The 15,892-nt window shown below is 33.7% G+C and overlaps 1 protein-coding gene across 1 annotated transcript; it reads right to left on the bottom strand.

Moving 5' to 3' along the window:
* Positions 1–5,262: 5,262 nt before the first annotated feature.
* On the bottom strand, positions 5,263–10,639 carry LOC127847651 (semaphorin-5B-like). The gene is made up of 8 exons (XM_052379701.1): positions 9,945–10,639; positions 9,158–9,493; positions 8,886–9,053; positions 8,310–8,489; positions 7,870–8,061; positions 7,169–7,318; positions 6,909–6,942; positions 5,263–6,385 (listed from the first exon to the last, which is right to left on the bottom strand). Exons 1-8 carry the CDS (start codon positions 9,994–9,996, stop codon positions 5,995–5,997), a joined length of 1,503 nt encoding a protein of 500 aa, XP_052235661.1. The 5' UTR covers positions 9,997–10,639; the 3' UTR covers positions 5,263–5,994.
* Positions 10,640–15,892: the final 5,253 nt, after the last annotated feature.

Here is a 15,892-nt window from a genome sequence, read left to right as displayed (position 1 = left end):
ACAACACTCATTTAATCACATTTGCGTCTTAACAAAAACAACAACAACAACAACAACCCACATTATCATTTAGAATTGTGTAACCGTAACATTTAACAAAAACAGCAACAACAAGACAGCATATAGCATGTTAGGCGTCACATACACATTTATTTACACCACCGCGTAAACACCACTTTTGCATATTTTACATAATGCTTGAATTTGTGTTTGTACAACAGCATCGCTTTCAAGCCACGCGCTAAATACGTGGAATATCGCATAAACCGCTGTCGGAAGTTATATAACTTGAAAATTGATTGATATGAGCACATATGGGCCGTGAAAAGAAGGTTTAATGCATGTGCTCATAGTGTCGTCCCAGATTAGCCTGTGCAGTCCGCACAGGCTAGTCAGGAACGACATTTTTCACATGTATTGGATTTTTCGTTTTAAGGAAGACCATTCTTGACCAACATCCAGATCAGGCGGAAAGTGTCGTCCCTGATTATCAATAAAAAACATTGAATGACAAACGTCAATACATGCCAAAATACATGCAGAAAAATGTAAAGGTCCCTTTAAAGAGGCCTTTTCACAGATTTTGGCATGTATTGAAGTTTGTAATTAAATGCTTTATATTGAAAAATGTAAACATTAGATCTAAAAAGCTCAAGTAAAATATCAAGAATAAAATTTAAAGAAAGAAAAAAAGTAACCCTCAACAGGGCTCGCACCACTTTCTCATGGAGTCCCGGAGTAAATATCTACCACTTAGACAACAAGGACATCCGTGCTCATACAATGAATGATGTATTATATACTTTATATAAGCAAGCCTCGTAGTTTCACAGAATATAACAACAATAACAGAACTCTCCAAATTATTCAATCGTTTTGCGTTGCAACGCTTTATAATTTATTTATTTTTCAATCGTCATAAGATGCATATAATGGCTGTTTTAGAGCATGTTAAATGTTCGGTATTACTGTTTCCTTGCAAATATCATAACTAAAACGAAAAATTGCGAATTTGAAACAACATTTTTTTTTAATTTTGTAAATTCACCAAAACGTGAAAAGGCCCCTTTAAAAAACACCATTGGGAATTACGGACTACAGACCCTGCTTGTCGAACAATGACAACGAGTGCATTCTCCAGGCACTTTATGAATTCACACACTCCACTCCATCAGTGTGCACCTGCATTAGCCCATACAGGTATGCTCTCTATTAAAATCATAGAGCTTATTCATTAGCAAATATGTTTTTTTTCGATAATTTATACCTGGCAATTCAAGACACTAAAAAGGGTCTGAAACAACTTGTCGATATTTTTCACTGTTCTCTGTATTGACTGTATTATCTTAGTATGTGCATGTACATATGTATAGTTAGTACATTGTACCGGCACCAATATCATCATTATTTGGACGTCATTTGCTTTGCATAACGTCATACAATTCATATTATTCATTATCATAATCCATAAAACCACTTTAAATTTAAACCACAGTACGTACGCTTAAAATAATTGAATGTAAGTAAACTGTGCCGGTTTCGGTAAAGAATTGGTAACTGGTCAATTGCGCAAAAGAATTATAACAAGAATTATTGTAACGGCATGGTAAAGGTGTATGAAAATTCCTGCTTTCTTGAAGAATTTATTGTAAAGGCATTCGATCTTTTTACGTATATAACTTCCGGGTTGTAACAATTCATTTGATCAATTGCCTAACAATATGCATTTGTTAATTGGCTTCACCGACTTGTGCAAAATATAACTTATATCTCAAATGGTTTGATTATTGCGAGGACAAATGGTTGCCTGCGTTGTTTTTTTCAAGTGTTATGCTTGCTAGTGTGCCGTTATAAAAATGTGCTATCTTTCCCCTTGAAACTGATAAGGTCAGTCATCAAGAACTTTCTTTTTCAGAAACTCAAACGCATTACATTTAAACGCCTATTTCCGCTTATTTATGGTTTCAAAGTAAGGCACGGACATGTTTACAACTTGGCAAACAGTTCGAACTATTATGGGAAAGGTCATGGCCGTACTATAAAATTGAATTACCTTTACCAGAAAGTATTGTTTTTGTAACAATTATATAATATAATATTATGACAGGCTGGAAAAGAATTAAGTTTATTAGGATAGTGTCATTATGTACTTATATCCTTTAGGCACCTGGTCGATTTTTGCAGCGAAACGATGTAGCGTATTGAAACGTATACAATTTTTCTCTTCTCAGAACCGGGGCTTTTTTTAAAGGTAACACCAACAACGTTGTCAAACGTGAACGTTTTTCACAATTTTAAATATTGTAATGGATTTTCACGTTTTTTAAAATACATTTTACGGTTCACAGCGAAAATCGGGCCTAAAATACGCTTTTACCCGTCACAGTTGTTTATCGTCTAGCAATAATCTTCTTAAATACGTTATAATTTGTTTTAGAAAGGGATGCCCCATAGCGGTTTCTACCGTAGATTTACGCTTTTATACAACTGAAAAATGAAGTGCACGATAATACTAAGAAGAACTGTAACGTATTTTTTACGAACTTTGCCAATAGCAAATAACCCTCTGTAACGTATAAAAACGTATTTTTGAAAATATCAATACAGATCAATAAACAATATTACACATGATCCGTTGTATGAGTTGATCTTTTTTGCCAAAACGTTGTCATATAAACATTCGAAATGCAGAACTTTCTTAAGTTTTTACCACAAACATGACAGAAAATCATTGTTCTCAAAATACCACTCATGTGCTTTTGTAAGATGAATTTTGAGCATTTAAATATTTATGATTTTAACTCTCAATTATTAACCATAATTGGTCGAAACTATATATAGAGAATAACAGGTCAGTATCCCATCGTTTTGTAATATATCAGGCGTGGCTTAGAATAATATAATTGCGAGGCTTGCTTAGCCGTTATTTTATTTGCGCCGAGCCTGATATATTACAAAACGATGGGACAGTAACCTGTTTTTCTGTTTATCATACCACATTTTCCAAAAAATCTGCAAAACAATCAATTTTTTATATTTTAAATGTACGGTTCCCCGCTGATTGTGCTGATCCAGCTTTTACACGTTGACATACATGTAGCAACGGCGTTCGAAAAGACGACACGAATAATCGCTTATTTTTAAAATCATAGCTCTATAGAGAAAAAAAGTTGTTTGCACTACGAATGGGAAGAGTACACCCGCTTTAATTATAAACGTCTTGAGTTGGAGATCAGGAATGGACTGCAGCAACAAATTTAATCGAAGAACACACTGCACCCACAGGCAGCAGTATCATAAATTTGCCCCCCCCCCCGGACCCTACCCCCCCCCCCCCCCCGAGCTTACCCCAGGGGTTCCAGATTGTTAATTGTACACCCATTGTGTATGTTTTGACTTTTCAACAACGAATATTGACTAAAATACACAGTTTGAAAAAAAAAACTCGTATAGGTATAATATATACACGTGTATATATAATACCTATACCAGAGTTATTTTTTCAAACTATGTATTTTTGTCAATATTCGTTGTTGAAAAGTCAAACCATACACAATAGGTGTACATTTAACAATCTGGAACCCCTAGGGTAAACTCGGGGGGGAAGGGGTAGGGTCCCGGGTGGGGGGGGGGGCAAATTTATGATACTGCTGCCTGTGACTTCACCGAATAGTTTGGAGACGCCATTTTGGAGATGTGTATTGAAATTGACATTTTGATGATGGTGTCAATATTGACATAAGCGTGTTAAATCGTTTGTTTAAATAGTTGAAGATTAGAATACAGTTATAATTTGTCTTGACTTTCTGTGCAACACTTGCGAGTGCAATGACTATATCGATATTTAAGATGTATTGCCTCATTGATGACGTCATTTAACTTCCGTAGTGCGGACTGTGGTTATTTTCTAAAAATAAACGTTTTTGTGATTTATGACTTTAAACTAGATAAATATGTACGTTCTTGGTATCAAATTGTTTGTTTTGTTGATCCTGATTAATGTTGATAGAAATTGTTGACTTTATTGCAAATCCCACGTAACTCCAAACATTGGCTGATATAAGAACTTCCTGTTGACCATGATATAATCAAATATATCAGGCAACGTTATATCAGGCAGATATCAATGCGGTGGTATGATAAAATAGTCCTTAATCAAGGTGTCGGGGAAGGTTGTTTTTTACCATGACCATTGGCAGTTTTGTTTATCTTACATATCTGTAACATAATGACACGTACAAGTAAAGAATCGATATACCTTCTCTTTTTGCCTTTAAAAAATACTTTTATTTACAGCATATTGTTTTCAGACAAATTCCTTTATTTAAATAGAAATACTTCCATGCATAACGCTTTATACTGAATGTTTACATGCATAATAATACACGTGTCCACATATGACTCGCAAAACTAGCCTAAACTTCTAAAGCATATATTGTTTGTGACATACTGTTTGATTTGAATATAGAGTTACAATATTCCAAAGCTAAAAAAAATCACATTTACAATACTTTTTTACATAATGCCTAGTTTTTTTCTCGGGCATTTGTATACATTACATATAATATTAAACTATATAATTGTTAAACTCATACAAAATTGTGTTACACAACATTGCATAATACAGTGTAATACATGTATGTGAATATTGATGTAAGTATATGTCATTAAATTCGCACAATAACATCAGTTGTTTTAAGTGGATTAAAACAGCTCGTACGAGTGGAGATTAGAGATATCGTCAAACAGGATGAACGTTGCAAACTGCTTTCCATGATGATAAATAATATACCAAAACACTCGATGTAAACAATGACTAATAATGCTCATTTCCTATGACGTACTTTTTAAGTGTGTTTATTTATGTTTCTGTAGGTCATCTTTCAAAAAGCGTTTGTATGACATGACGTTTTATGACGATTGTGAAATACATGTATTTAAAAACAAAATTGAACTGAGATACCATTTGAATCAAAACATATACAAATGTTATAACAAACTGTAATCCACATAATTATGCTTTGATTGAAACCATGTTGCTATGGTCATTGCATGAACACTCTTACAGACAACACGTTTAATTTAGACATTGATCTTTGACTGATTAGCAAAAGGAACTTGATTTGTGGCAGTGAATAAGCGCTCTGACTTTTTAGAAACACAGGTCAGACTCGAAGATTCATCCATTCATTAAGATGTTTATCAAGTTAAATTGAGTACATCAAGATTTTTTCAATCAAACTCACATACAAACACAGCACAGAACAGAACAGTTTTTTTTAGTAAATAAAGGACTCCGGCCCATAAAACATAACACAATAATATAATATATTATAATTTCAAAGTTGTGTCGTATGTTTCTATAAATATAATATCATACATAAGTGTCTATCGCCTGTAAAAGATTAATTTCCTAATGGTGTTATCATATTCGAAGACAGGGTAAACATCAGTCCCATGTACTTGTAATAAGATGTTGTTTAACCTGTTGTCCACTTAAATACCAACGTTCGCAATATTTTAAGACACAATCTGTTCGAAACACGATGATTGCGATTTTATTTAAACTAACTTCCATTTCAGTACTTTCGCAATATATATCTATTACATTTACTTGTTGTTGTAACTTTTGAACAGTTTCTGCACAGTTTGCTGTATCATCTGCTAACATTAAACATAATATATCAGGTATTTGGTTATTTATATATATTTATATATTGGTTATTATAATCAATTAATAAATCGAAGATAGTTGAACTTGTTATGTCTCCCTGACTGGTATCAATGTTGCTGGGAAATGAGATTCCCACGCCCCCTTCCTAAGAAATTAAACTTTACACATGAATGTAAGTTATTGTATTTTTAATTGAGATACCTGGGTAATTTCCGGGAACGGTAATCGAGCCGGGTTTATGGATTGGGCATGTAACACTAGTTGCCCATGTTTGTGGGAATACACAAGCTTCAAATATGGTGTTAAATACACAATAAGACCTATACAGGTTTCTTGAACCATTTCGTTTTCGGTTTCATGTAACCGATACTGTCCAGCGACACGTGTCGACTTTCAAACCTTGTCGTCGTCTTAGGTGCTTCTGTGGAAGTCGTAAGATTGGATCCAATTTCCGAAACATGTGCGACTTCGTTGTTTTCTGGCACCTGGTCGAGAATTATCGACTGCGTCCCGCTGTTGTACGTTATGTTTTTGTACTGAGTCGCATAAGACCCGGATGGCGATTGTGGCAGTGGCACGTATATTGACTCAGCACGTGAATGACTAGACGTTTCCGATTTTAAATCAATAACGTCATCTTCGTCAATCTCCGCGTATGTGTGAACACCACTGATTGACGATTCCTTTCGTTGGTCTGGATTATTCTTCTTTCTAAAATTTCAAAGCAAGCGGTGATTGTTTAATGTCAAAGCGGTATCACAAGATTGAATTTTTTTTTGTGTGTGTTCTATTCAAAGGCGACAAATTGATTTAAAATGACGCTTTAATCCTTGACTTTGGGCTAGCATTAAAACCTGCTGCAAAAGCCGCAAGAAAGTACCGAACCGAAGCCGCGTGTTTGTTGGCCGTGCAATGGTGGCAATTAAATGATCTTAGTAAAAAACTCAGCGGCTGGATTTATTTGTTAACTCTGACAACTTTAGCCACTGTTACTCACACACATACTTCAATCCTATATAAACGCTCGTGTATATCATTTTAAAAGACTTGCCCATAAAACGTAGCTCACATTTTACATTTTAATTCAGATTTATCGCTATTATTTTTAGACCGTTTAAGGACCTTATATTTAGAGATTAACATATTGCTAAGAAAACGCAGAAGTTTAATATTTTTTCTAATGACACGATACAATTCATTAATCTTTAGAGAGAAGAAAAACACACACACTTACTTGTTCTTTACGTTTGTGTGCTTTGTTCCCGTCTCTGTAACAATAAAATAAAACCGATATAAAGCACTATGTTTATCCATATTGGAACTTTTAAATTGTGCTCTGCTTAAACGGATGCCATTGACTTTATTAGGAAAACATTTTAACATCAAACGAACTCGCATCTGAATTTCGAAATCATGTTTCTGGAATAAATGTATTTCAAATTATCTACGATCCTCCCCCGCCATCGGATTCAATTAAACGCCCGTTTTTCTTACCCCTTGTCTTTTTGCATTTTAATTTGAAGAGCAGAATCACGACGACAATGACCAAGATAAGTATCACAATCCCGGCGACGAGGCCCACAATCATTGACAAAGGGATCGTCACTGTGATTGTTTTGTCCTGTTTCGCATGGTCCTGCAGACCTTTAGTTAAATAAAAAATCATGTTATTTGTATTTAATTGCAATCGTTATTTGATTTATAAAGGAAAAACAATTATCTGAATAAAAATAAATTGAGTCGTGTTCTGAAAAAAACTGGGCATAATGCATGTGCGTAAAGTGTCGTCGCAGATAAGCCTGTGCAGGCCGCACAGGCTAATCCGGGACGACACTTTCAGGCTTAATTGGATTTTTGCTAAGAAGAGACTTCATTTAAACGAAAAATGTCATAAAAGCGGAAAGTGTCGTCCCTGATAAGCCTGTGCGGACTGCACATGCTAATCTGGGACGACACTTTACGCACAAGCCTCATGCCCAGTTTTCTCAGAACGCGGCCCAATTATATTAACAATTTGAACAACGAAGCCACTCGATAGGAATTCCTTAAAATGTTCATCCTCACATTAATTCGATGTATTAAATGTGATTTCAAGAAAATGTATAAACTGACTGTAACATTAAGATTGAATTTGAATCAAACATACAAAAGATACACTTTTAAGATTTTTATCCGAAACTATTTATTAAATTTACCGCTGCATTCGGCTATTTGACAGGCCCGAGTTTCGACCGCATCGCCCACGCATTGGGTGTTGGGTAGTAACTGACTGCTTTCGCTCAGACAAGAGCGTGACCTTGACTGCTGACCTTCTGCACATGTGCGACTGCACTGTGTCCATGGCGACCAATATCCCCAATGTGTGTTTGGAGTCAACGTAATTGTGTCTGCAACACGAGAGAAATGAGATTGTATTGGACAATGAAAGAAAATTAGTACCACTTCAACAGCAGAAAAAGAATGCTCGTCTACAACAGAAACGCAACCTTCCACATAGCTAAAACCCAAAACCACAATCATTACCATCGCCACCACCACCCAAACGTGCGTTGACGCCACGTCCACCACTACACATTTAACCAATACAATTAAACCTGCCTTCGAGATACACCTGCCTTGCATCAAAACTACTCACCAGTTCTTGAATTTGGACAGTTTTCAGGTTGGCATTGTTCTGTCTCGTATGAGCCTGTCGTTCTTAGTGGACACTGGACTCGTTGACCGTTATCGTCGAGGCAGTACCTGTGACGCATACGTTGACTGTGCTCGCACGAGCACTCGCCCCACACGCTCCATGTAGACCACGTGATACTGTCTAAGTTACCAAGGAAGACATTATTAATGTAAGGGACGTACAGGAGATACATTCAGTTTTCAGTATTGGTCCATATAGTTTGCTTAATAATGGATACTGGGTACTGGGAATAATAAACTTTTCCAAATATGAAGCCAGTGGCGAATACCAATATAGGTATAGGGTTTTCTTACATTAGCGACTATCAAGCCAGGAGCGAAAAGACCTAGTTGGGTATTGAATATTAGAACTAGCCGGAAAAGGGTCATATATCTAACATGGAATTGGGAATTCGAACTAGAAGACTACGAACTAGACCCAACGATTTTAAGCACAATCTCTTCTCTCCATGTTTAGTCTGGCATATTGTTTTTTACTCATGGAAAACATTATTTACGTACTTTACGTGTACCATACCTGTGTGTGCCCCACATTTCCCGTGGTCTGTGCATGTCGCCATCTCCTGGCCGGTACCCCCAACACAGACGCCATTTCCGGAACACTGTCTCGTGCGGGTCCGAAAGCACGAACCATTGCACGTGGACCACGACACCCACTCTAGCCAGACCCCGGTATTGAGCGACTCTAAAAACCAAATAATAACAGATTATTTTCTGCTTTGGTTGGTATTCTTACCATTATATGGCCTTGAAATGAACAGGCAATTAAATAAGGATGATGAAGCTTACCTTCAAAAGACGGTATTTTCGCACTTGTCACTGTAACATGGAAACCAAGCAAACACTCTCGCGCCTGAGGTCCTCGGATCATGTAAATCCCAGCGTCCAGGGTTTTATTTATTTTGTGGACACCAAGAACCACCGTTCCGTCTTCGTTGGCTTTGCACGTTGCTCGAAACCGATACGTTTCGCTTATATTACACTGGGACGTATTTTGAACTGATACTATCTCGAGGTGTTGAGGGTTAAGAAAATTGTATCGTCTGCATGATTGAAATGACGGTAAATCAAACCTGACGACTGACCCCTCTATTGCACTGATGTTTGTGGAAGCCACTTTTCTGCCTGCAATAAAAATCCCGCCTCGTTCTACCTAAATCCACACGATTGAAGTATTGGACATGCATGATTAATTTGAATATTCCGTTTTGGTGTTTTTTTTTGTTTTAACAGTGTCCAGACAATTTCAAATAAAATGGTATGGTACATGTCAATAGTCAGTCTGGTGAGAAATCTAATCAGGAATTATTTCTGAAATAATTTTAAGTATTTCATCATTTAGCTTTTAATAAATATGATAAAGTGTTGAATGACCTATGAATATTAAATCGAATACGGTGTAAATTCGTCACTCTGTCCACTGGCGAAATAGACGAAAATTAATGCCAGACAAATAATAATGATTTCACATAAAGCTGATAATCAAAATGCGTGTAAACAACCCACTTGAATGTTTTTGTGATATATATGGCGTATTGACGTTTAGGAGATATATAAGAATATCAACATGACTTACCGTTTATAAGACACGTTATGAACACAATCCGGATATAATGATTGGCATACATTATCTTGTTGCTGTTCCAGGTCGAAAACAAACGTTCATTAGTAGCAATTTGTTTTTGTATTTCACAAGTTAAATCAGAATTCTTGTTATTTTAGTTCTATTGTGTTACAGGAAAACCCCAATGTACGCGAGTTAACCTAATATTAAACTGTTTTAGATTCAATCATCCTCAATTGAGAAAACCATCTCGCAGATAAATTATGAATGTATTCAGTATTCTTACATTAATTTAGATGATCAATGTTTGTTTAAATAAACTTGACCAAGATAAATTTGAATTATAAAAAATATTTCATATGGTCAATTAAGTCTCAGAAGTTTCACATATACAAGTTCAACAGTTATTAGTTTCGCACAAATGTATTAAACAGCGTATGTTTCGCATACATATGTTCAACACTTATTAATTGAACTTACTTATGTTTTACAGTTTTTTAATTCACTTACAAATGCTAAACAGTTATAACGTTAACACACACGCGTTTATAGTTATTAGCTTAACAAACACAAGTTAAACAATTATTAATACAATTATCTTTTCATAAACTTGGTCTTGCATTTTCATTTAATGATTACAGTAATGCTATTTTAAACACAAAAGTATCTTTCTCCAACAATTTTGAACACATACATTCACTCGTGAAATTCTCTGCTCGAAACACAAGCATATGACGATTTAAAAAACAACTCGCTCACACACATAAACAAGTTGTTCTAACTTCTTGACCTATAGCAATAGCCGTTGAAAATATGACTAAGATCCGGACTTACTAGTATTTACAAACGTGACTAGTTGATCGTCGTATACTGATAAATGTCACACGCCAATTAAAAGGATATAGTCGTAATGTATTGTGTTTTTTTAATAAATAGGTTTCATATTAACAATTAATATATATCATTGACAAATGTCGGTTTTCGCACATGACCGAGGTTGATTTAATACTCACTAATCAACAGCGTGTATGTGATTCATTGAGTTAAATGTATAGACCCGAATGCGCTGCATGTCGCTATTTACACGTTGACATTACATATATTTATTTCCGGTGACAAAGTGAGTGTTCTTTAAACGAAACACATTTCTTAGAACGCTAACATGCAAATAATTCGTCTCAAATATAAAACTCTTAAACTTAAATCACACATTATAATAAATAGAACCAAAATAACAATTTTTCTTAATTGAAGATAGTTTTAATTATTTCTTTTTTTAAATTTAAAAGTGACATTTGTATACATAATTATTTCAACTTCCAAAATACATTAGTGCTTAGCTCATTTGCAAGAATATCGTTACACAAACATTACACAATGGCGTAATAATATGTAAGCATTGGTGAAACACCATGTAATTAAATGAAGAACAAATAATTATTTGTTTATGTGGCTCTCAAACAGTTGGTCCTACTGCAGATTTAAGAGGCTGCACTGTAGAAATAAAGGATGTAAGCTACCAATGACTTCCGATGTTGATACATAGTAATCGATAGCCTATGCACAATGTTAACAATCAGTAGTTTACGAAAGTATTCTTAATTTCCGATTTCTTTACTTATACAGTATCGATACTTTGTGTATACATAATGTTGTTACATGACAAAGAACTGACTGACAAAATGATCCGCCATATCAAAATTGCAAATATTCAGTACACTCTAATACTTCAGATATTTAGAAAAAAAGATAATAATAGGTATATAAAGGAACAGAGTTTTATAGAGGAAAAAGAAAGGGAGTTTGCGCTGAAGTTTGACATTTTATTTCAAATTTTACCCTGACTTTCAAGGTTGAAATCTTCCACTTGGCACAACGGCCTGTCAATTGAATTTTTTATTTAAATATTTGTCTTTGCATTGGAAGTGTGAGCCCAGACACGCTGTAATTGACACACACGATTACGTGCTCGTTGTGACACGTGGCACCAAATTTTCTTGATCATCTATTTATTCTTGCGAGCAACTAACTGTACATAAACTAAGTGTATAGAATTTTCCCAAACTGCAGTCCAATGCAGAAGCTATGTTCAGGCTTTTTATTGATAATTAATGTATCTATTTGTCCTTTAAAAATGCATTTTGAATACAGAATATAGACATCCGTTAAACCAGCAGGAGAGATAATTATTGCTAAGGCTGAACACATCTGTTTTGCGTGTTACACTGTTTAAACGCGACAACAGCGGTAAGTTATTATAAAACCTTTAAAACTTAATGACGTGCAGACCGACAAACACGAACAAACTCGAGAACGGAACAATTTTGTTCAAATATTTACCCGTCCTCTATCTACGTGTGGACGGAATGATATGTCTATTACAAACTATGTCTAGTGATTTAAATTGAATTATGTTTTGTTTTTCACCAAAAATATTAATGAACATAATGATTATGGGATGGCTATCTTGTCTTGTGTACACGAAAGAATAAAAAGTAAAACAGGGTGCAATCCAAACACATAATGAGAATTTATCATTAGTCAAGCAGTATTTATGAATAATAATAATAATAATAATAATAATAATAATAATAATAATAATAATATATAATAATAAAAATAATAATAATAATAATAATAATAATAATAATAATAATAATACAGTATACATTTATATAAAGACCTGTATCATTTAAGATCTTCATATGAATTTACTCAGATTACATTTAATTTTTTGGTTATAAAGCCCAGTACGTGCGTTATTATGTATGCATACTATTCCAGAAAGAAGAACACATTAGGTTTTTAATACTGATATTAAGCCATATTTGAACGTCTTCCATAACTTGCACAACTTGACGAGCAGTTATGTGGTGTTTTGAGCGACACACAATCCCATTCTTAAATATCTTTTGATTTACAATTGACTGGGTCGATATGCATATGACTTACAATTGAACTATTTGATTTATATAATAATAATAATAATAATAATAATAATAATAAAAAAAAATAAAAATAAAAATAATAATAATAATAATAATAATAATAATAATAATAATAATAATAATAATAATAATAATAATAATAATAATAATAATATATAACAATAATTAATAATAATAATAATAATAATAATAATAATAATAATAATAATAATAATAATAATAATAATAAATCTACTACTACTACTAATTATTATTATTGTTATTATTATTATTATTATTATTATTATTATTATTATTATTATTATTATTATTATTATTCATAAATACTGCTGGACTAATGATAAATTCTCATTATGTTTTTGGATTGCACCCTGTTTTACTCTGTATTCTTTCGTGTACACTTCGATTGATTTTAGTTTAAATGTCGAGATCTCATTATACAGAATGAGCATATTTACGTGGACCGGGCGCCGTTTGTTACATATGTTTAAATAATTATTTTCAACCCGAAATGTTTTCGCATTGAGTCACGTTCAGTGCATAACACAGTGCTTTTAAGAAACCTTCCTATCAATTTCAACTAAATACATTTCGTGCTAGTTACTATCTACATTTTGTAGATAAAGATTCAATTATAATCATGACACAAAAAGAAAAAATACACAGTTTGTTTCAGCTCTAAAGTGTCTATTGGTGGGATAAATAAGTGTTAACTTATTTTGCGATCAATTGTGTCTTTTATCGCAATTCTCCACAAAGGAATTAATTAATAGTTTTCAATATGATCAATGTTGTTAAGCTGCATTTTCTACAATTAGCGTACTAAAATTGACATAAAATGTGTCTGCTTCCTGATTCTTGTTCAAACAAATCTGATTTTAGTCATCTACACATAAAAACGAAAAAATCGGAAAGGAAAACCACAGGAGATTCTAACATTCTTAACATTGAGTGTATGAACATTTCTACATTTTGAATAAGTCTGGGAACGTTTATGTTGTACAGTCCTTTAGATACAAAATGATTCAGGTTGTTACCTTCCAAAAACATGTTCATGTTTATTGTTAAAGATAACGACGTTGATACGTTAAAAATACATAAATACTAATCAACTAGTTTCAGAAACGTTGGCGGTGGAAAGGCCACGTCCTTTGCATGCCTAAATCTAATACGACTTGGCAATCTTTCCCCAATAAATCTTGGCAAGGTATATTAAGTCCATAACAATGTTTTGCGCACTTATTACTTAAACAGTCTTCAAGGTTGAAAATCAGACTTAAAGACACGTTTAGCGTTTATTAGTAACACGACTTTAATTAAACTCTTATGTGGAGAAGCATGTGTACATGTTAAACGTTTATTTAGGAACGCATTTCTGTGGAATAAACCGTATTAAAGCATTCGCTAATGCTCGAAGTAAATATCGATTATCAGTTATGTGTAATAATATACAAAATCCTGGACAACATAATTGCATTTAAAAATAATAACACAACATATTTGTTTCTTTACAGGAAAACAATATAAACGCCTATCATTATAAATGCATATGTGTAGCTGAAGTCATTACTATCATTTAAATAAACATTCGCTTTGTAAAAAAACCGCGAATTTTATGGTGCGAAAACAAATATTTTGATAGGAACTAGCAATCAAATATTTCAATGGTAAGTCATATACTCGACACATCGAACTCGTCAATTGTTAGTCAAAAGATATTTAAGACTGGCATTGTGTGTCGCTCAAGTTGTGAAAGTGATGGAAGACGTTAAAATATGGCTTAAGATCAGTTTTAAAAACCCAATGCGCTCTTCTTTCTGGAATAGTATGCATACATGATAACGCACGTACTGGGCTTTATAACCAACACATTAAATGTAATTTTAGTCATTCATACTAAGATCTTAAATAATACAGGTCTTTATATACATGTATACTGTGTTTATCGATAAACAATTTTATTTTTGTTGTTTTCCAATGTGCATATGTTTCTTAGAAACTCGAGCTTTTAACTGGAATATTCAAGTGTGCCGTTTTTCCCATACAATTCCAATAAATTGTATCTGTATCTTTTATTCAAATTATAGTTCTCCGTCTAACACATAAGTTCAACTTATGGTTTACTGCCCGAAGAGTGAAATGGACTTTGAATGTGGTATTGTGCTTTACCTTCATCATAACAACGCCATATTTATACGGAATCGAGCTTACTAGTTCTACGCGAACAGGTGTATTTGTTCTGACAGTGTGTTTTGTCGAAAGTTTGGTTGCGTGTGTATACGTCGGGAACAACTTTTAATTGTTGCCTGCAACATTGTCATCATAATTGGCATAGCTAGGACAATAAAAGGACGGGTGGAAATGACAGATAATCAAGACACCGTAGACACTGCAGCAATGGAAATAAACAAGGACATTAATTGCAATCTCATATGTGTTCATATATCTTCATATCCCATTTATATTGGCCTAAATGTGTTTGCAAATGTATCTTGATCACAGATTTACGACACCAAAGCACTCGTAACTAAAACAATATTATTTGTACAAGAATTAAGCGTTTATATGTACTCGATTTCAGATTTGGATTTTTTTGTTAACATTATGTCGTAAGGAAGGTTTCGTGTTGCGGTAATGTTTTGCAGACATAGAAATTAAGCTGAACGGCCTATTGTTTTAACATCAGAAGCACAAATTTCAGGATTGCAAATTGCAAAACACAGCATTTTTCCTGCATACATACTGGAAACGTACGTCTGTTGTGGATGTAGTTGTATACATGTGTTCTGGCTACAGACAATAAGTCCATACACGTCGCTTATTATAATTGAATATTGGTTTATGAACCGAACTGACAGAAAAGTACGTAACGTTTATTGCGACTTCTCATAGTTCGTTTTTTTTTATTGAAAAAATAATGCGATAAAGGTAATCTAATTTAAGCTAACCGATACCTTTTTGGTATTTACATCAAAATATTTAATACTTGCACATAATGATAATTTTCAATAG

The sequence above is a fragment of the Dreissena polymorpha genome, chromosome 10, assembly GCF_020536995.1.
Source record: "Dreissena polymorpha isolate Duluth1 chromosome 10, UMN_Dpol_1.0, whole genome shotgun sequence".
Lineage (NCBI taxonomy): Eukaryota > Metazoa > Mollusca > Bivalvia > Myida > Dreissenidae > Dreissena > Dreissena polymorpha.
This window is presented reverse-complemented; position numbering and strand designations above follow the sequence as displayed.

What these genes read in the sequence shown, in the direction of transcription:
- LOC127847651 (XM_052379701.1), bottom strand. Translation starts at nt 9,996, where the DNA reads ATGTATGCCAATCATTATATCCGGATTGTGTTCATAACGTGTCTTATA. An exon ending in CATAACGTGTCTTATAAACG is followed by an intron (nt 9,494 to 9,944) that starts GTAAGTCATGTT and finishes TTTTTATTGCAG; the next exon opens with GCAGAAAAGTGGCTTCCACA. An exon ending in CTGTCCAAATTCAAGAACTG is followed by an intron (nt 8,062 to 8,309) that starts GTGAGTAGTTTT and finishes CTCGTGTTGCAG; the next exon opens with ACACAATTACGTTGACTCCA.